General features: G+C 43.6%; 1 protein-coding gene across 2 annotated transcripts in view; it reads left to right on the top strand.

Moving 5' to 3' along the window:
* zdhhc1 (zDHHC palmitoyltransferase 1) overlaps positions 1–18,376 on the top strand; it is a 30,546-nt gene that overhangs the window by 8,899 nt on the left and 3,271 nt on the right. For both annotated transcript variants that reach the window (XM_079696051.1, XM_079696052.1), the window contains 6 exons: positions 1,861–1,962; positions 13,877–14,001; positions 14,243–14,392; positions 14,520–14,611; positions 15,053–15,120; positions 15,432–15,519. In XM_079696051.1, the coding sequence (XP_079552177.1) occupies positions 1,861–1,962; positions 13,877–14,001; positions 14,243–14,392; positions 14,520–14,611; positions 15,053–15,120; positions 15,432–15,519 (625 nt within the window). The remainder of the gene's footprint in view (positions 1–1,860; positions 1,963–13,876; positions 14,002–14,242; positions 14,393–14,519; positions 14,612–15,052; positions 15,121–15,431; positions 15,520–18,376) is intronic.

Raw genomic sequence — 18,376 nt, 5'->3', positions numbered from 1 at the left:
GCATTCAAATTTAGTCAGTCATTTGAGGAACTGTCGAACGCAGATAAAGTTGAGCTCTAAAATCCTCCAGCATCATTGAAGTCTCCGGTTTGGGAACATTTTGGTTTCGCAGTTACGTACAAGGATGACGGACAAAGACAGGTGGACCGAACCAAAGCTGTTTGTCGGCATTGTTAAACTAACATTGGTTACACGGCTGGCAATACATCAAACTTGCACACTCATTTGAAAAGGAATCACCCGAACGTGAATATCACCGGTACCAAAAGAAAAAAGACTGAAGTGCAAACCCAACTCCCGCTAGCATTTAAGCCTCCACCACTCGCAACAAGTTCAGACCGAGCCAAAGCTATTACAAACGCCAAATCTCCTTATGTTGCCATGTTAGCAAAGAGCTACCTGGCTGTATCTGCTACCTCTGTCCCTAGAGAGGGTGTTCTCCACAGCAGGAGACATTGTTAGTGCCAGCAGATCTGCCCTTTCAGCAAGCAATGTGGACAAGTTCATCTTTCTTAAAAAACATGAAAATACAATGAGAAGCAAGTCCTAATGTCAAACTGGCTGCTTAGGTACGAGTACAGTACAGTTCAAATACAGATTACTTCAGTTCATCGAAATGCTGCACCTTAATGTTTCTTTTATTATATTTTGTATTTATTTGAGTTAATATTCATAGTTTAATAATAATTAAAACAATTTAAAAAGTATTTTATGTTTTGTAAAAAAAATTCTGCTGTACCGCAAACGTCCCGAACCGTGACCTAAAAACCGAGGAACGTACCGAACCGAAATGTTTGTGAACCGTTACACCCCTACTATATACTAATATAATACTGAGAGAACTCCCACTGCTAGGTGGACGTGTGAGTACTTGTACTACTGTTTACTACTATAATACTAATACCTCATTCACACCAACGGTGTTTCAGGGCCGGTTCGGAGCTGGAGCTTGAATAGCACCGGGTTTTCCTGTTCACACCGCAGCGGAGCAGCCTCTTAGCTCCGGAATCCGGTTCGTTGCAAGCACCAAAAAATTGTCCGGCTAGAGCAAAAGCACCACATACGGCACGCTTACGTCGAAGCGGGGACAGGGGCGGGATCAACTCCTGAACAACAACAAAAAACCTGCGTTTTATCCAGTTTGTACACAACGATGGAGAAAGTTAACAAGCAGCAGTGGTCCACTGAAGAGACCAGTGTTACAACCCGGCTCGTGGGCTGTAACATAAAGCAGGGAGGCGAGACGAGAGGTAAGAATATACGTTTATTTGTTAAACACGTCAACTAAATGGACACCAGCAACAGGTCCCCGAAGCTGGCGCAGAGAGAGTGCCCAGAGGAGTGAGACAGACGTAACCGGCTGGGCTCCTCCTATATCCTGTTTCATCAGGTGCGCCTCATCAGACAGCCGCAGCTGGAACCTGCAATCACACACAAAACACACACCCAACCAGACGGCACCCCACGTGGTGTGGAGGGGTCGTCACACCAGCTACCTACTGGGATTCTGGTCCTCCAAAGAGGTACAGAGGAAGCTGGAACACAATCGGCCATTGTTGTTGTTGTGGGTGTCAGCTGTGAGGGGTTTCCGCGCGGTTTGGCTTTATGAAGCAGGCACGCAAACGGTTACGTCATGACGCAAACGATGACGCAGCACCAGTCGGACTCTGGGCGGTGTGAAAAGAGCCGGAGCTAAACCGAAGAACCGGTTCTGAACCTGAAAAGCTCTAGCACGGAGCTTGAACCGGAGTTGCTTTGGTGTGGATGAGGTATTAGAGAACTCCCACTTCTACCTGTGCCAGGTGGACGTGTGAGTACTTGTAATGTAATATAATAATATGTACTTGTTGTTATTTGCAGGGGTGCGAAGTCGAAGCACTGCTCTGCGTGTAATAAATGCGTCTCTAACTTCGACCATCACTGCCGCTGGCTCAACAACTGTGTGGGGAGCAGGAACTACAAGTGAGTTCTTCTTCTACTGTTATAAACACTGTGTGGGGAGCAGGAACTACAAGTGAGTTCTTCTTCTACTGTTATAAACATTGTGTGGAGCAGGAACTACAAGTGAGAGACACTGTGTGGAGCAGGAACTACAAGTGAGAGACACTGTGCGGAGCAGGAACTACAAGTGAGTTCTTCTTCTACTGTTATAAACACTGTGTGGGGAGCAGAAACTACAAGTGAGTTCTTCTTCTACTGTTATAAACACTGTGTGGGGAGCAGAAACTACAAGTGAGTTCTTCTTCTACTGTTATAAACACTGTGTGTGGAGCAGGAACTACAAGTGAGTTCTTCTTCTACTGTTAGAAACACTGTGTGGGGAGCAGGAACTACAAGTGAGAGACACTGTGCGGAGCAGGAACTACAAGTGAGTTCTTCTTCTACTGTTATAAACACTGTGTGGGGAGAAGAAACTACAAGTGAGTTCTTCTTCTACTGTTATAAACACTGTGTGGGGAGCAGAAACTACAGGTGAGTTCTTCTTCTACTGTTATAAACACTGTGTGGGGAGCAGAAACTACAAGTGAGTTCTTCTTCTACTGTTAGAAAAAATGTGTGGAGCAGGAACTACAAGTGAGAGACACTGTGCGGAGCAGGAACTACAAGTGAGTTCTTCTTCTACTGTTATAAACACTGTGTGGAGCAGGAACTACAAGTGAGTTCTTCTTCTACTGTTAGAAACACTGTGTGGGGAGCAGGAACTACAAGTGAGTTCTTCTTCTCCTGTTATAAACACTGTGTGGAGCAGGAACTACAAGTGAGTTCTTCTTCTACTGTTATAAACACTGTGGAGCAGGAACTACAAGTGAGTTCTTCTTCTACTGTTATAAACACTGTGTGGAGCAGGAACTACAAGTGAGTTCTTCTTCTACTGTTAGAAACACTGTGTGGGGAGCAGGAACTACAAGTGAGTTCTTCTTCTACTGTTATAAACACTGTGTGGGGAGCAGGAACTACAAGTGAGTTCTTCTTCTACTGTTATAAACACTGTGTGGAGCAGGAACTACAAGTGAGTTCTTCTTCTACTGTTATAAACACTGTGTGGAGCAGGAACTACAAGTGAGTTCTTCTTCTACTGTTATAAACACTGTGTGGAGCAGGAACTACAAGTGAGTTCTTCTTCTACTGTTATAAACACTTTGTGGAGCAGGAACTACAAGTGAGTTCTTCTTCTACTGTTATAAACACTGTGTGGGGAGCAGGAACTACAAGTGAGTTCTTCTTCTACTGTTAGAAACACTGTGTGGAGCAGGAACTACAAGTGAGTTCTTCTTCTACTGTTAGAAACACTGTGTGGAGCAGGAACTACAAGTGAGTTCTTCTTCTACTGTTATAAACACTGTGTGGAGCAGGAACTACAAGTGAGTTCTTCTTCTACTGTTATAAACACTTTGTGGAGCAGGAACTACAAGTGAGTTCTTCTTCTACTGTTATAAACACTGTGTGGGGAGCAGGAACTACAAGTGAGTTCTTCTTCTGCTGTTATAAACACTGTGTCGAGCAGGAACTACAAGTGAGTTCTTCTTCTACTGTTAGAAACATTGTGTGGAGCAGGAACTACAAGTGAGAGACACTGCGGAGCAGGAACTACAAGTGAGTTCTTCTTCTACTGTTAGAAACACTGTGCGGAGCAGGAACTACAAGTTAGAGACACTGTGGAGAAGGAACTACAAGTGAGTTCTTCTTCTACTGTTAGAAACACTGTGTGGAGCAGGAACTACAAGTGAGTTCTTCTTCTACTGTTAGAAACACTGTGTGGAGCAGGAACTACAAGTGAGTTCTTCTTCTACTGTTATAAACACTGTGTGGAGCAGGAACTACAAGTGAGTTCTTCTTCTACTGTTATAAACACTTTGTGGAGCAGGAACTACAAGTGAGTTCTTCTTCTACTGTTATAAACACTGTGTGGGGAGCAGGAACTACAAGTGAGTTCTTCTTCTGCTGTTATAAACACTGTGTCGAGCAGGAACTACAAGTGAGTTCTTCTTCTACTGTTAGAAACACTGTGTGGAGCAGGAACTACAAGTGAGAGACACTGCGGAGCAGGAACTACAAGTGAGTTCTTCTTCTACTGTTAGAAACACTGTGCGGAGCAGGAACTACAAGTGAGTTCTTCTTCTACTGTTATAAACACTGTGTGGAGCAGGAACTACAAGTGAGTTCTTCTTCTACTGTTATAAACACTTTGTGGAGCAGGAACTACAAGTGAGTTCTTCTTCTGCTGTTATAAACACTGTGTCGAGCAGGAACTACAAGTGAGTTCTTCTTCTACTGTTAGAAACATTGTGTGTAGCAGGAACTACAAGTGAGAGACACTGCGGAGCAGGAACTACAAGTGAGTTCTTCTTCTACTGTTAGAAACACTGTGCGGAGCAGGAACTACAAGTGAGTTCTTCTTCTACTGTTATAAACACTGTGTGTGGAGCAGGAACTACAAGTGAGTTCTTCTTCTACTGTTAGAAACACTGTGTGGGGAGCAGGAACTACAAGTGAGAGACACTGTGCGGAGCAGGAACTACAAGTGAGTTCTTCTTCTACTGTTATAAACACTGTGTGGGGAGAAGAAACTACAAGTGAGTTCTTCTTCTACTGTTATAAACACTGTGTGGGGAGCAGAAACTACAGGTGAGTTCTTCTTCTACTGTTATAAACACTGTGTGGGGAGCAGAAACTACATGTGAGTTCTTCTTCTACTGTTAGAAAAAATGTGTGGAGCAGGAACTACAAGTGAGAGACACTGTGCGGAGCAGGAACTACAAGTGAGTTCTTCTTCTACTGTTATAAACACTGTGTGGAGCAGGAACTACAAGTGAGTTCTTCTTCTACTGTTAGAAACACTGTGTGGGGAGCAGGAACTACAAGTGAGTTCTTCTTCTCCTGTTATAAACACTGTGTGGAGCAGGAACTACAAGTGAGTTCTTCTTCTACTGTTATAAACACTGTGGAGCAGGAACTACAAGTGAGTTCTTCTTCTACTGTTATAAACACTGTGTGGAGCAGGAACTACAAGTGAGTTCTTCTTCTACTGTTAGAAACACTGTGTGGGGAGCAGGAACTACAAGTGAGTTCTTCTTCTACTGTTATAAACACTGTGTGGGGAGCAGGAACTACAAGTGAGTTCTTCTTCTACTGTTATAAACACTGTGTGGAGCAGGAACTACAAGTGAGTTCTTCTTCTACTGTTATAAACACTGTGTGGAGCAGGAACTACAAGTGAGTTCTTCTTCTACTGTTATAAACACTGTGTGGAGCAGGAACTACAAGTGAGTTCTTCTTCTACTGTTATAAACACTTTGTGGAGCAGGAACTACAAGTGAGTTCTTCTTCTACTGTTATAAACACTGTGTGGGGAGCAGGAACTACAAGTGAGTTCTTCTTCTACTGTTAGAAACACTGTGTGGAGCAGGAACTACAAGTGAGTTCTTCTTCTACTGTTAGAAACACTGTGTGGAGCAGGAACTACAAGTGAGTTCTTCTTCTACTGTTATAAACACTGTGTGGAGCAGGAACTACAAGTGAGTTCTTCTTCTACTGTTATAAACACTTTGTGGAGCAGGAACTACAAGTGAGTTCTTCTTCTACTGTTATAAACACTGTGTGGGGAGCAGGAACTACAAGTGAGTTCTTCTTCTGCTGTTATAAACACTGTGTCGAGCAGGAACTACAAGTGAGTTCTTCTTCTACTGTTAGAAACATTGTGTGGAGCAGGAACTACAAGTGAGAGACACTGCGGAGCAGGAACTACAAGTGAGTTCTTCTTCTACTGTTAGAAACACTGTGCGGAGCAGGAACTACAAGTTAGAGACACTGTGGAGAAGGAACTACAAGTGAGTTCTTCTTCTACTGTTAGAAACACTGTGTGGAGCAGGAACTACAAGTGAGTTCTTCTTCTACTGTTAGAAACACTGTGTGGAGCAGGAACTACAAGTGAGTTCTTCTTCTACTGTTATAAACACTGTGTGGAGCAGGAACTACAAGTGAGTTCTTCTTCTACTGTTATAAACACTTTGTGGAGCAGGAACTACAAGTGAGTTCTTCTTCTACTGTTATAAACACTGTGTGGGGAGCAGGAACTACAAGTGAGTTCTTCTTCTGCTGTTATAAACACTGTGTCGAGCAGGAACTACAAGTGAGTTCTTCTTCTACTGTTAGAAACACTGTGTGGAGCAGGAACTACAAGTGAGAGACACTGCGGAGCAGGAACTACAAGTGAGTTCTTCTTCTACTGTTAGAAACACTGTGCGGAGCAGGAACTACAAGTGAGTTCTTCTTCTACTGTTATAAACACTGTGTGGAGCAGGAACTACAAGTGAGTTCTTCTTCTACTGTTATAAACACTTTGTGGAGCAGGAACTACAAGTGAGTTCTTCTTCTGCTGTTATAAACACTGTGTCGAGCAGGAACTACAAGTGAGTTCTTCTTCTACTGTTAGAAACATTGTGTGTAGCAGGAACTACAAGTGAGTTCTTCTTCTACTGTTAGAAACACTGTGCGGAGCAGGAACTACAAGTGAGTTCTTCTTCTACTGTTATAAACACTGTGTGGAGCAGGAACTACAAGTGAGTTCTTCTTCTACTGTTATAAACACTGTGTGGAGCAGGAACTACAAGTGAGAGACACTGTGTGGAGCAGGAACTACAAGTGAGTTCTTCTTCTACTGTTAGAAACACTGTGGAGCAGGAACTACAAGTTAGAGACACTGTGTGGAGCTGGAACTACAAGTGAGTTCTTCTTTTACTGTTATAAACACTGCAGAGCAGGAACTACAAGTGAGTTCTTCTACTGTTATAAACACTATGTGGGGAGCAGGAACTACAAGTGAGTTCTTCTTCTACTGTTATAAACACTGTGTGGAGCAGGAACTACAAGTGAGTTCTTCTTCTACTGTTAGAAACACTGTGTATGGAGCAGGAACTACAAGTGAGTTCTTCTACTGTTAGAAACACTGTGTGGAGCAGGAACTACAAGTGAGTTCTTCTTCTACTGTTATAAACACTGTGGAGCAGGAACTACAAGTGAGTTCTTCTTCTACTGTTAGAAACACTGTGGAGCAGGAACTACAAGTGAGTTCTTCTTCTACTGTTATAAACACTTTGTGGAGCAGGAACTACAAGTGAGTTCTTCTTCTACTGTTATAAACACTGTGGAGCAGGAACTACAAGTGAGTTCTTCTTCTACTGTTAGAAACACTGTGGAGCAGGAACTACAAGTGAGTTCTTCTTCGACTGTTATAAACACTGTGGAGCAGGAACTACAAGTGAGTTCTTCTACTTTTAGAAACACTGTGTGGAGCAGGAACTACAAGTGAGTTCTTCTTCTACTGTTATAAACACTGTGTTGGGAGCAGGAACTACAAGTGAGTTCTTCTTCTACTGTTATAAACACTGTGTTGGGAGCAGGAACTACAAGTGAGTTCTTCTTCTACTGTTATAAACACTTTGTGGAGCAGGAACTACAAGTGAGTTCTTCTTCTACTGTTATAAACACTGTGTTGGGAGCAGGAACTACAAGTGAGTTCTTCTTCTACTGTTATAAACACTTTGTGGAGCAGGAACTACAAGTGAGTTCTTCTTCTACTGTTATAAACACTGTGTGGAGCAGGAACTACAAGTGAGTTCTTCTTCTACTGTTAGAAACACTGTGTGGAGCAGGAACTACAAGTGAGTTCTTCTACTGTTAGAAACACTGTGTGGAGCAGGAACTACAAGTGAGTTCTTCTTCTACTGTTAGAAACACTGTGTGGGGAGCAGGAACTACAAGTGAGTTCTTCTTCTACTGTTATAAACACTGTGGAGCAGGAACTACAAGTGAGTTCTTCTTCTACTGTTAGAAACACTGTGGAGCAGGAACTACAAGTGAGTTCTTCTTCTACTGTTATAAACACTTTGTGGAGCAGGAACTACAAGTGAGTTCTTCTTCTACTGTTATAAACACTGTGGAGCAGGAACTACAAGTGAGTTCTTCTTCTACTGTTAGAAACACTGTGGAGCAGGAACTACAAGTGAGTTCTTCTTCGACTGTTATAAACACTGTGGAGCAGGAACTACAAGTGAGTTCTTCTACTTTTAGAAACACTGTGTGGAGCAGGAACTACAAGTGAGTTCTTCTTCTACTGTTATAAACACTGTGTTGGGAGCAGGAACTACAAGTGAGTTCTTCTTCTACTGTTATAAACACTGTGTTGGGAGCAGGAACTACAAGTGAGTTCTTCTTCTACTGTTATAAACACTTTGTGGAGCAGGAACTACAAGTGAGTTCTTCTTCTACTGTTATAAACACTGTGTTGGGAGCAGGAACTACAAGTGAGTTCTTCTTCTACTGTTATAAACACTTTGTGGAGCAGGAACTACAAGTGAGTTCTTCTTCTACTGTTATAAACACTGTGTGGAGCAGGAACTACAAGTGAGTTCTTCTTCTACTGTTAGAAACACTGTGTGGAGCAGGAACTACAAGTGAGTTATTCTACTGTTATAAACACTGTGTAGAGCAGGAACTACAAGTGAGTTCTTCTTCTACTGTTATAAACACTGTGTGGAGCAGGAACTACAAGTGAGTTATTCTACTGTTATAAACACTGTGTAGAGCAGGAACTACAAGTGAGTTCTTCTTCTACTGTTATAAACACTGTGTGGAGTAGGAACTACAAGTGAGTTCTTCTTCTACTGTTATAAACACTGTGTGGAGCAGGAACTACAAGTGAGTTATTCTACTGTTATAAACACTGTGGAGCAGGAACTACAAGTGAGTTCTTCTTCTACTGTTATAAACACTGTGTGGAGCAGGAACTACAAGTGAGTTCTTCTTCTACTGTTATAAACACTGTGGAGCAGGAACTACAAGTGAGTTCTTCTTCTACTGTTATAAATACTGTGGAGCAGGAACTACAAGTGAGTTCTTCTTCTACTGTTATAAACACTGTGTGGAGCAGGAACTACAAGTGAGAGACACTGTGTGGAGCAGGAACTACAAGTGAGTTCTTCTTCTACTGTTAGAAACACTGTGGAGCAGGAACTACAAGTTAGAGACACTGTGTGGAGCAGGAACTACAAGTGAGTTCTTCTACTGTTATAAACACTATGTGGGGAGCAGGAACTACAAGTGAGTTCTTCTTCTACTGTTATAAACACTGTGTGGAGCAGGAACTACAAGTGAGTTCTTCTTCTACTGTTATAAACACTGTGTGGAGCAGGAACTACAAGTGAGTTCTTCTTCTACTGTTAGAAACACTGTGTATGGAGCAGGAACTACAAGTGAGTTCTTCTACTGTTAGAAACACTGTGTGGAGCAGGAACTACAAGTGAGTTCTTCTTCTACTGTTATAAACAGTGTGGAGCAGGAACTACAAGTGAGTTCTTCTTCTACTGTTAGAAACACTGTGGAGCAGGAACTACAAGTGAGTTCTTCTTCTACTGTTATAAACACTGTGGAGCAGGAACTACAAGTGAGTTCTTCTACTTTTAGAAACACTGTGTGGAGCAGGAACTACAAGTGAGTTCTTCTTCTACTGTTAGAAACACTGTGTGGAGCAGGAAGTACAAGTGAGTTCTTCTTCTACTGTTATAAACACTGTGGAGCAGGAACTACAAGTGAGTTCTTCTTCTACTGTTAGAAACACTGTGGAGCAGGAACTACAAGTGAGTTCTTCTTCTACTGTTATAAACACTGTGTGGAGCAGGAACTACAAGTGAGTTCTTCTACTGTTATAAACACTGTGGAGCAGGAACTACAAGTGAGTTCTTCTTCTACTGTTAGAAACACTGTGTAGAGCAGGAACTACAAGTGAGTTCTTCTTCTACTGTTATAAACACTGTGGGGAGCAGGAACTACAAGTGAGTTCTTCTACTGTTATAAACTGTGTGGAGCAGGAACTACAAGTGAGTTCTTCTTCTACTGTTATAAACACTGTGTGGAGCAGGAACTACAAGTGAGTTCTTCTTCTACTGTTATAAACACTGTGGGGAGCAGGAACTACAAGTGAGTTCTTCTACTGTTATAAACACTGTGGAGCAGGAACTACAAGTGAGTTCTTCTTCTACTGTTATAAACACTGTGTGGAGCAGGACTACAAGTGAGTTCTTCTACTGTTAGAAACACTGTGTGGAGCAGGAAGTACAAGTGAGTTCTTCTTCTACTGTTATAAACACTTTGGAGCAGGAACTACAAGTGAGTTCTTCTTCTACTGTTAGAAACACTGTGGAGCAGGAACTACAAGTGAGTTCTTCTTCTACTGTTATAAACACTGTGGGGAGCAGGAACTACAAGTGAGTTCTTCTTCTACTGTTAGAAACACTGTGGAGCAGGAACTACAAGTGAGTTCTTCTTCTACTGTTATAAACACTTTGGAGCAGGAACTACAAGTGAGTTCTTCTTCTACTGTTAGAAACACTGTGGAGCAGGAACTACAAGTGAGTTCTTCTACTGTTAGAAACACTGTGGAGCAGGAACTACAAGTGAGTTCTTCTTCTACTGTTATAAACACTGTGGAGAAGGAACTACAAGTGAGTTATTCTTCTACTGTTAGAAACACTGTGGAGCAGGAACTACAAGTGAGTTCTTCTTCTACTGTTAGAAACACTGTGTGGAGCAGGAACTACAAGTGAGTTATTCTTCTACTGTTAGAAACACTGTGTGGAGCAGGAACTACAAGTGAGTTCTTCTTCTATTGTTATAAACACGGTGGAGCAGGAACTACAAGTGAGTTCTTCTTCTACTGTTAGAAACACTGTGTGGAGCAGGAACTACAAGTGAGTTCTTATTCTACTGTTATAAACACTGTGTGGAGCAGGAACTACAAGTGAGTTCTTCTTCTACTGTTATAAACACTGGAGCAGGAACTACAAGTGTGTTCTTCTTCTACTGTTAGAAACACTGTGGGGAGCAGGAACTACAAGTGAGTTCTTCTTCTACTGTTATAAACACTGTGTGGAGCAGGAACTACAAGTGAGTTCTTCTACTGTTAGAAACACTGTGTGGAGCAGGAACTACAAGTGAGTTCTTCTTCTACTGTTATAAACACTTTGGAGCAGGAACTACAAGTGAGTTCTTCTTCTACTGTTAGAAACACTGTGGAGCAGGAACTACAAGTGAGTTCTTCTACTGTTAGAAACACTGTGGAGCAGGAACTACAAGTGAGTTCTTCTTCTACTGTTATAAACACTGTGGAGAAGGAACTACAAGTGAGTTATTCTTCTACTGTTAGAAACACTGTGGAGCAGGAACTACAAGTGAGTTCTTCTTCTACTGTTAGAAACACTGTGTGGAGCAGGAACTACAAGTGAGTTATTCTTCTACTGTTAGAAACACTGTGTGGAGCAGGAACTACAAGTGAGTTCTTCTTCTATTGTTATAAACACGGTGGAGCAGGAACTACAAGTGAGTTCTTCTTCTACTGTTAGAAACACTGTGTGGAGCAGGAACTACAAGTGAGTTCTTATTCTACTGTTATAAACACTGTGTGGAGCAGGAACTACAAGTGAGTTCTTCTTCTACTGTTATAAACACTGGAGCAGGAACTACAAGTGTGTTCTTCTTCTACTGTTAGAAACACTGTGGGGAGCAGGAACTACAAGTGAGTTCTTCTTCTACTGTTATAAACACTGTGTGGAGCAGGAACTACAAGTGAGTTCTTCTACTGTTAGAAACACTGTGTGGAGCAGGACTACAAGTGAGTTCTTCTTCTACTGTTAGAAACACTGTGTGGAGCAGGAACTACAAGTGAGTTCTTCTTCTACTGTTATAAACACTGTGTAGAGCAGGAACTACAAGTGAGTTCTTCTACTGTTATAAACACTGTGGAGCAGGAACTACAAGTGAGTTCTTCTTCTACTGTTATAAACACTGTGGAGAAGGAACTACAAGTGAGTTATTCTTCTACTGTTAGAAACACTGTGGAGCAGGAACTACAAGTGAGTTCTTCTTCTACTGTTATAAACACTGTGTAGAGCAGGAACTACAAGTGAGTTATTATTCTACTGTTATAAACACTGTGTGGAGCAGGAACTACAAGTGAGTTCTTCTTCTACTGTTAGAAACACTGTGTGGAGCAGGAACTACAAGTGAGTTCTTCTTCTATTGTTATAAACACTGTGGAGCAGGAACTACAAGTGAGTTCTTCTTCTACTGTTAGAAACACTGTGTGGAGCAGGAACTACAAGTGAGTTCTTATTCTACTGTTATAAACCCTGGAGCAGGAACTACAAGTGTGTTCTTCTTCTACTGTTAGAAACACTGTGTGGAGCAGGAACTACAAGTGAGTTCTTCTTATATTGTTAGAAACACTGTGTGGCTCAGGAACTACAAGTGAGTTCTTCTTCTGCTGTTATAAAAACTGTGTGGAGCAGGAACTACAAGTGAGTTCTTCTTCTACTGTTAGAAAAACTGTGGGGAGCAGGAACTACAAGTGAGTTCTTCTTCTACTGTTAGAAACACTGTGTAGAGCAGGAACTACAAGTGAGTTCTTCTTCTATTGTTATAAACACTGTGTGGAGCAGGAACTACAAGTGAGTTCTTCTTCTACTGTTAGAAACACTGTGTGGAGCAGGAACTACAAGTGAGTTCTTCTTCTATTGTTATAAACACTGTGTAGAGCAGGAACTACAAGTGAGTTCTTCTTCTATTGTTATAAACACTGTGTGGAGCAGGACATACAAGTGAGTTCTTCTTCTACTGTTAGAAACACTGTGTGGAGCAGGAACTACAAGTGAGTTCTTCTTCTATTGTTATAAACACTGTGTGGAGCAGGAACTACAAGTGAGTTCTTCTTCTACTGTTATAAACACTGTGTAGAGCAGGAACTACAAGTGAGTTCTTCTTCTACTGTTATAAACACTGTGTAGAGCAGGAACTACAAGTGAGTTCTTCTTCTACTGTTATAAACACTGTGTAGAGCAGGAACTACAAGTGAGTTCTTCTTCTACTGTTATAAACACTGTGTAGAGCAGGAACTACAAGTGAGTTCGTCTTCTACTGTTATAAACACTGTGTAGAGCAGGAACTACAAGTGAGTTCTTCTTCTATTGTTATAAACACTGTGTAGAGCAGGAACTACAAGTGAGTTCTTCTTCTATTGTTATAAACACTGTGTAGAGCAGGAACTACAAGTGAGTTCTTCTTCTACTGTTATAAACACTGTGTAGAGCAGGAACTACAAGTGAGTTCTTCTTCTACTGTTATAAACACTGTGTAGAGCAGGAACTACAAGTGAGTTCTTCTTCTACTGTTATAAACACTGTGTAGAGCAGGAACTACAAGTGAGTTCTTCTTCTACTGTTATAAACACTGTGTAGAGCAGGAACTACAAGTGAGTTCTTCTTCTATTGTTAGAAACACTGTGTGGGGAGCAGGAACTACAAGTGAGTTCTTCTTCTACTGTTATAAACATTGTGTGTGGAGCAGGAACTACAAGTGAGTTCTTCTTCTATTGTTATAAACACTGTGTGGAGCAGGAACTACAAGTGAGTTCTTCTTCTATTGTTATAAACACTGTGTGGGGAGCAGGAACTACAAGTGAGTTCTTCTTCTACTGTTATAAACACTGTGTAGAGCAGGAACTACAAGTGAGTTCTTCTTCTACTGTTATAAACACTGTGTAGAGCAGGAACTACAAGTGAGTTCTTCTTCTACTGTTAGAAACACTGTGTGGAGCAGGAACTACAAGTGAGTTCTTCTTCTACTGTTATAAACATTGTGTGGAGCAGGAACTACAAGTGAGTTCTTCTTCTACTGTTATAAACACTGTGTAGAGCAGGAACTACAAGTGAGTTATTCTTCTATTGTTATAAACACTGTGTAGAGCAGGAACTACAAGTGAGTTATTCTTCTATTGTTATAAACACTGTGGAGCAGGAACTACAAGTGAGTTCTTCTTCTATTACAGGTTGTTCCTGCACAGCGTGGTCTCCGCTTTGTTGGGAGTGTTTCTGGTTCTGGTTCTGTCCTCGTATGTCTTCATCGAGTTCTTCCTAGACCCGTCCAAACTGAGGACTGACAAACACTTCCTGGGTAAGACTCTCAACGAATCAGAAGAGATCCAGAGATTTAGCAGAAAAATATAATTGCACTACCACCGCTAAGCTAAAGGAGGCTAGTTTTGGGCTATAAAGGAACTACAGCACGGTCACATGACTTCGTGTGTGTGTGTGTGTGTGTGTGTGTGTGTGTGTGTGTGTGTGTGTGTGTGTGTGTGTGTGTGTGTGTGTGTGTGTGTGTGTGTGTGTGTGTGTGTGTGTGTCTCTCTCTGCAGGTCGTAATGAGACCTGGTTCCTCTTCCTGCCTCTCTCTCCTCTCCGCTCTGCAGCAGCAGTGATTCCCTCTCTCGCCGCCGTCACCATCGTCCTCTCGCTGCTGTCCTCTGTGCTGCTCTTTCACCTGCTGTGCTTCCACATCTACCTCAGTGAGCACACACACACACACACACACACACACACACACACACACACACATACACACACACACACACACACACACACACACACACACACACACACACACAGCTAACAGTGTCTCTCTTGATGGTGCAGTGTGGAACAGACTCAGTACCTTTGAGTACATTGTGAGGCAGCGTCACCGTCAGCAGGGAGGAGACAGAGCTCCCTCAGGACTCCTCAATAAGGTGTGTCATTTTTTCTGAAATATTCATATTTTTTACATACACTACAACTGTTTTTAGTCAGTACTCTGACAATTCTTCTCAAAATATGCAGAGGTTTTTTTTCTTGAATTCCAATGTTTCTTTCACAAAATATTAAGTATTGGAGGTCATCATATTCCAAACTGTTTTTCACAAACTATACCAACTTTTTTTGTTCAATTAAACTTTTTTTTCTCTAAAAATTCGGACTCTTTTCTGAAAAACTAGAAATCTTAACAGTCTGACTTTTTTTCAGAACATTCAGGAACTCTTCAAATTGTGACTATTTTCTGAAAATGTAAAAATCTTGACTTTTTTCCAAAAACTATTTTTCTCTACATTCAGATTTTTTATGAAAATCAAAAAATTCAGTGTGTGTGCAGTGTGTGTGTAGTGTGTGTAACTCTCTGCCCTTCCCCACAGGAAGTGACCTCACCAGGGACCCTGGGCTACACCAACCCTCATCTGGAGCTGCAGGGGGGGGAGGCAGGGTGAGTGTTCCTCTCACACGTGTGTGTGTGTGTGTGTGTGTGTGTGTGTGTGTGTGTGTGTGTGTGTGTGTGTGTGTGTGTGTGTGTGTGTGTGTGTGTGTGTGTGTGTGTGTGTGTGTGTGTGTGTGTGTGTGTGTGTGTGTGTGTGCGTGTGTGCGTGCGTGCGTGCGTGCGTGCGTGCGTGCGTGTGTAAGAAGGGAGGGGCTGTGTTTAGACTCTGTGTGTAAGGAGGGGTCAGCACTGAACACTCATATGTTGTTAGATCATAACCCTGTTACTAATACGTGCTAGTATTACGTGTGTGTATGTAGGTTCCTGTCTAACAGTAGAGTGAGGACCGTTTCTGGTGCTGTCGCGGAGGAGGACGCCCCCCCCACACACACACAGCGACGCACACAGGTACACACACACACAGCGACGCACACAGGTACACACACACACAGCAACGCACACAGGTACACACACACACAGCGACGCACACAGGTACACACACACACAGCAACGCACACAGGTACACACACACACAGCGACGCACACAGGTACACACACACACAGCGACGCACACAGGTACACACACACACAGCAACGCACACAGGTACACACACACACAGCGACGCACACAGGTACACACACACACAGCGACGCACACAGGTACACACACACACAGCGACGCAGGTCCAAAATGCAGCAGCCAGATTGCTCACTCGCTCCAAAAAAACATGCCACATCACTCTGATCCTTTCTGCCCTCACTGGCTCCCTGTCCATCTCAGAACCCAATGTAAGGTCCTCGTCTTCACATATAGAGCTGTCCATGGCCCAGCCTACACGAACGACCTGATCCACCCTCACAGCACAACCCGGGCCCTGAGGTCCTCTGAGCAAGGCCTCCTAAGGGTGCTCCGAACCAGGCTAAAGACCAAGGGGGACCGTGCCTTTGATGTGGTGGCCCCAAGGCTCTGGAACAAACTCCCCCACAAAATAAAAGCCTCTGCCTCAATAGAGATTTTGAAGGGGCAGTTAAAGACCCACCTCTTCCGACAGGCCTTTGGGTCGTCGTCGGAGGAGGAGAGTTAGTGGCTGTCTTTCATCCTGTGTATTACCTGCTGCTGTTTAGAGCCTTTCATTCTACATGTTATAGTTGTCTTGTGTCCTGTGTACTGTGTCCTGTGTCCTGTGTACTGTGTCCTGTGTCCTGTGTCCTGTGTCCTGTGTCCTGTGTCCTGTGTCCTGTGTACTGTGTCCTGTGTCCTGTGTCCTGTGTCCTGTGTCCTGTGTACTGTGTCATCTGTCTTGTGTCTTGTGTCCTGTGTCCTGTGTCGACGCACACAGGTACACACACACACACACACACAGGTACACACACACACACAGGTACACACACACAGGTACACACACACACAGCGACGCAAACAGGTACACACACACACAGGTACACACACACACTTTACGATGCACACAGGTACACACACAGGTACACACACACAGGTACATGCACACAGGTACATGCACACAGGTACACACACATACAGCGACGCACACAGGTACACACACACACAGGTACACACACACAGGTACACACACACACACACACACACACACAGCGACACACACAGGTACACACACACACAGCGACGCACACAGGTACACACACACACACACACACACAGGTACACACACACACACAGGTACACACACACAGGTACACACACACACAGCGACGCAAACAGGTACACACACACACAGCGACGCAAACAGGTACACACACACACAGCGACGCAAACAGGTACACACACACACAGGTACACACACACACTTTACGATGCACACAGGTACACACACAGGTATACACACACAGGTACACACACACAGGTACACACACACACACAGGTACACACACACAGGTACACACACACACAGCGACGCACACAGGTACACACACACACACACACACACACACAGGTACACACACACAGGTACACACACACACTTTGCGACGCACACAGGTACACACACACACACACAGGTACACACACACACACAGGTACACACACACAGGTACACACACACAGGTACACACACAGGTACACACACACAGGTACACACACACAGGTACACACACACACAGCGACGCACACAGGTACACACACACACAGGTACACACACAGGTACACACACACACACAGGTACACACACACACAGGTACACACACCCACAGCGACGCACACAGGTACACACACACACAGGTACACACACAGGTACACACACCCACAGCGACGCACACATGTACACACACACACAGGTACACACACATGTACACACACACAGGTACACAAACACAGGTACACACACACACAGCGACGCACACAGGTACACACAGGTATACACACACACAGGTACACACACAGGTACACACACACAGGTACACAAACACAGGTACACACACACACAGTGACGCACACAGGTACACACACACACAGGTACACAAACAGGTACACACACAGGTACACACACACACAGCGACGCACACAGGTACACACACAGGTACACACACACAGGTACACACACACAGGTACACACACACACAGCGACACACACAGGTACACACACACACAGGTACACACACACACACACACAGTGACGCACACAGGTACACACACAGGTACACACACACAGTGACACACACAGGTACACACACACACACAGGTACACACACACAGGTACACACACACAGGTACACACACACAGGTACACACACACATGTACACACACACAGGTACACACACACACAGCGACGCACACAGGTACACACACACACAGGTACACACACAGGTACACACACACACACAGGTACACACACACACAGGTACACACACCCACAGCGACGCACACAGGTACACACACACACAGGTACACACACAGGTACACACACCCACAGCGACGCACACATGTACACACACACACAGGTACACACACATGTACACACACACAGGTACACAAACACAGGTACACACACACACAGCGACGCACACAGGTACACACACAGGTATACACACACACAGGTACACACACAGGTACACACACACACAGGTACACAAACACAGGTACACACACACACAGTGACGCACACAGGTACACACACACACAGGTACACAAACAGGTACACACACAGGTACACACACACACAGCGACGCACACAGGTACACACACAGGTACACACACACAGGTACACACACACAGGTACACACACACACAGC

Source organism: Notothenia rossii (genome assembly GCF_949606895.1).
Source record: "Notothenia rossii genome assembly, contig: scaffold_78, whole genome shotgun sequence".
In the NCBI taxonomy this organism is placed as follows: Eukaryota; Metazoa; Chordata; class Actinopteri; order Perciformes; family Nototheniidae; genus Notothenia; species Notothenia rossii.
This window is presented reverse-complemented; position numbering and strand designations above follow the sequence as displayed.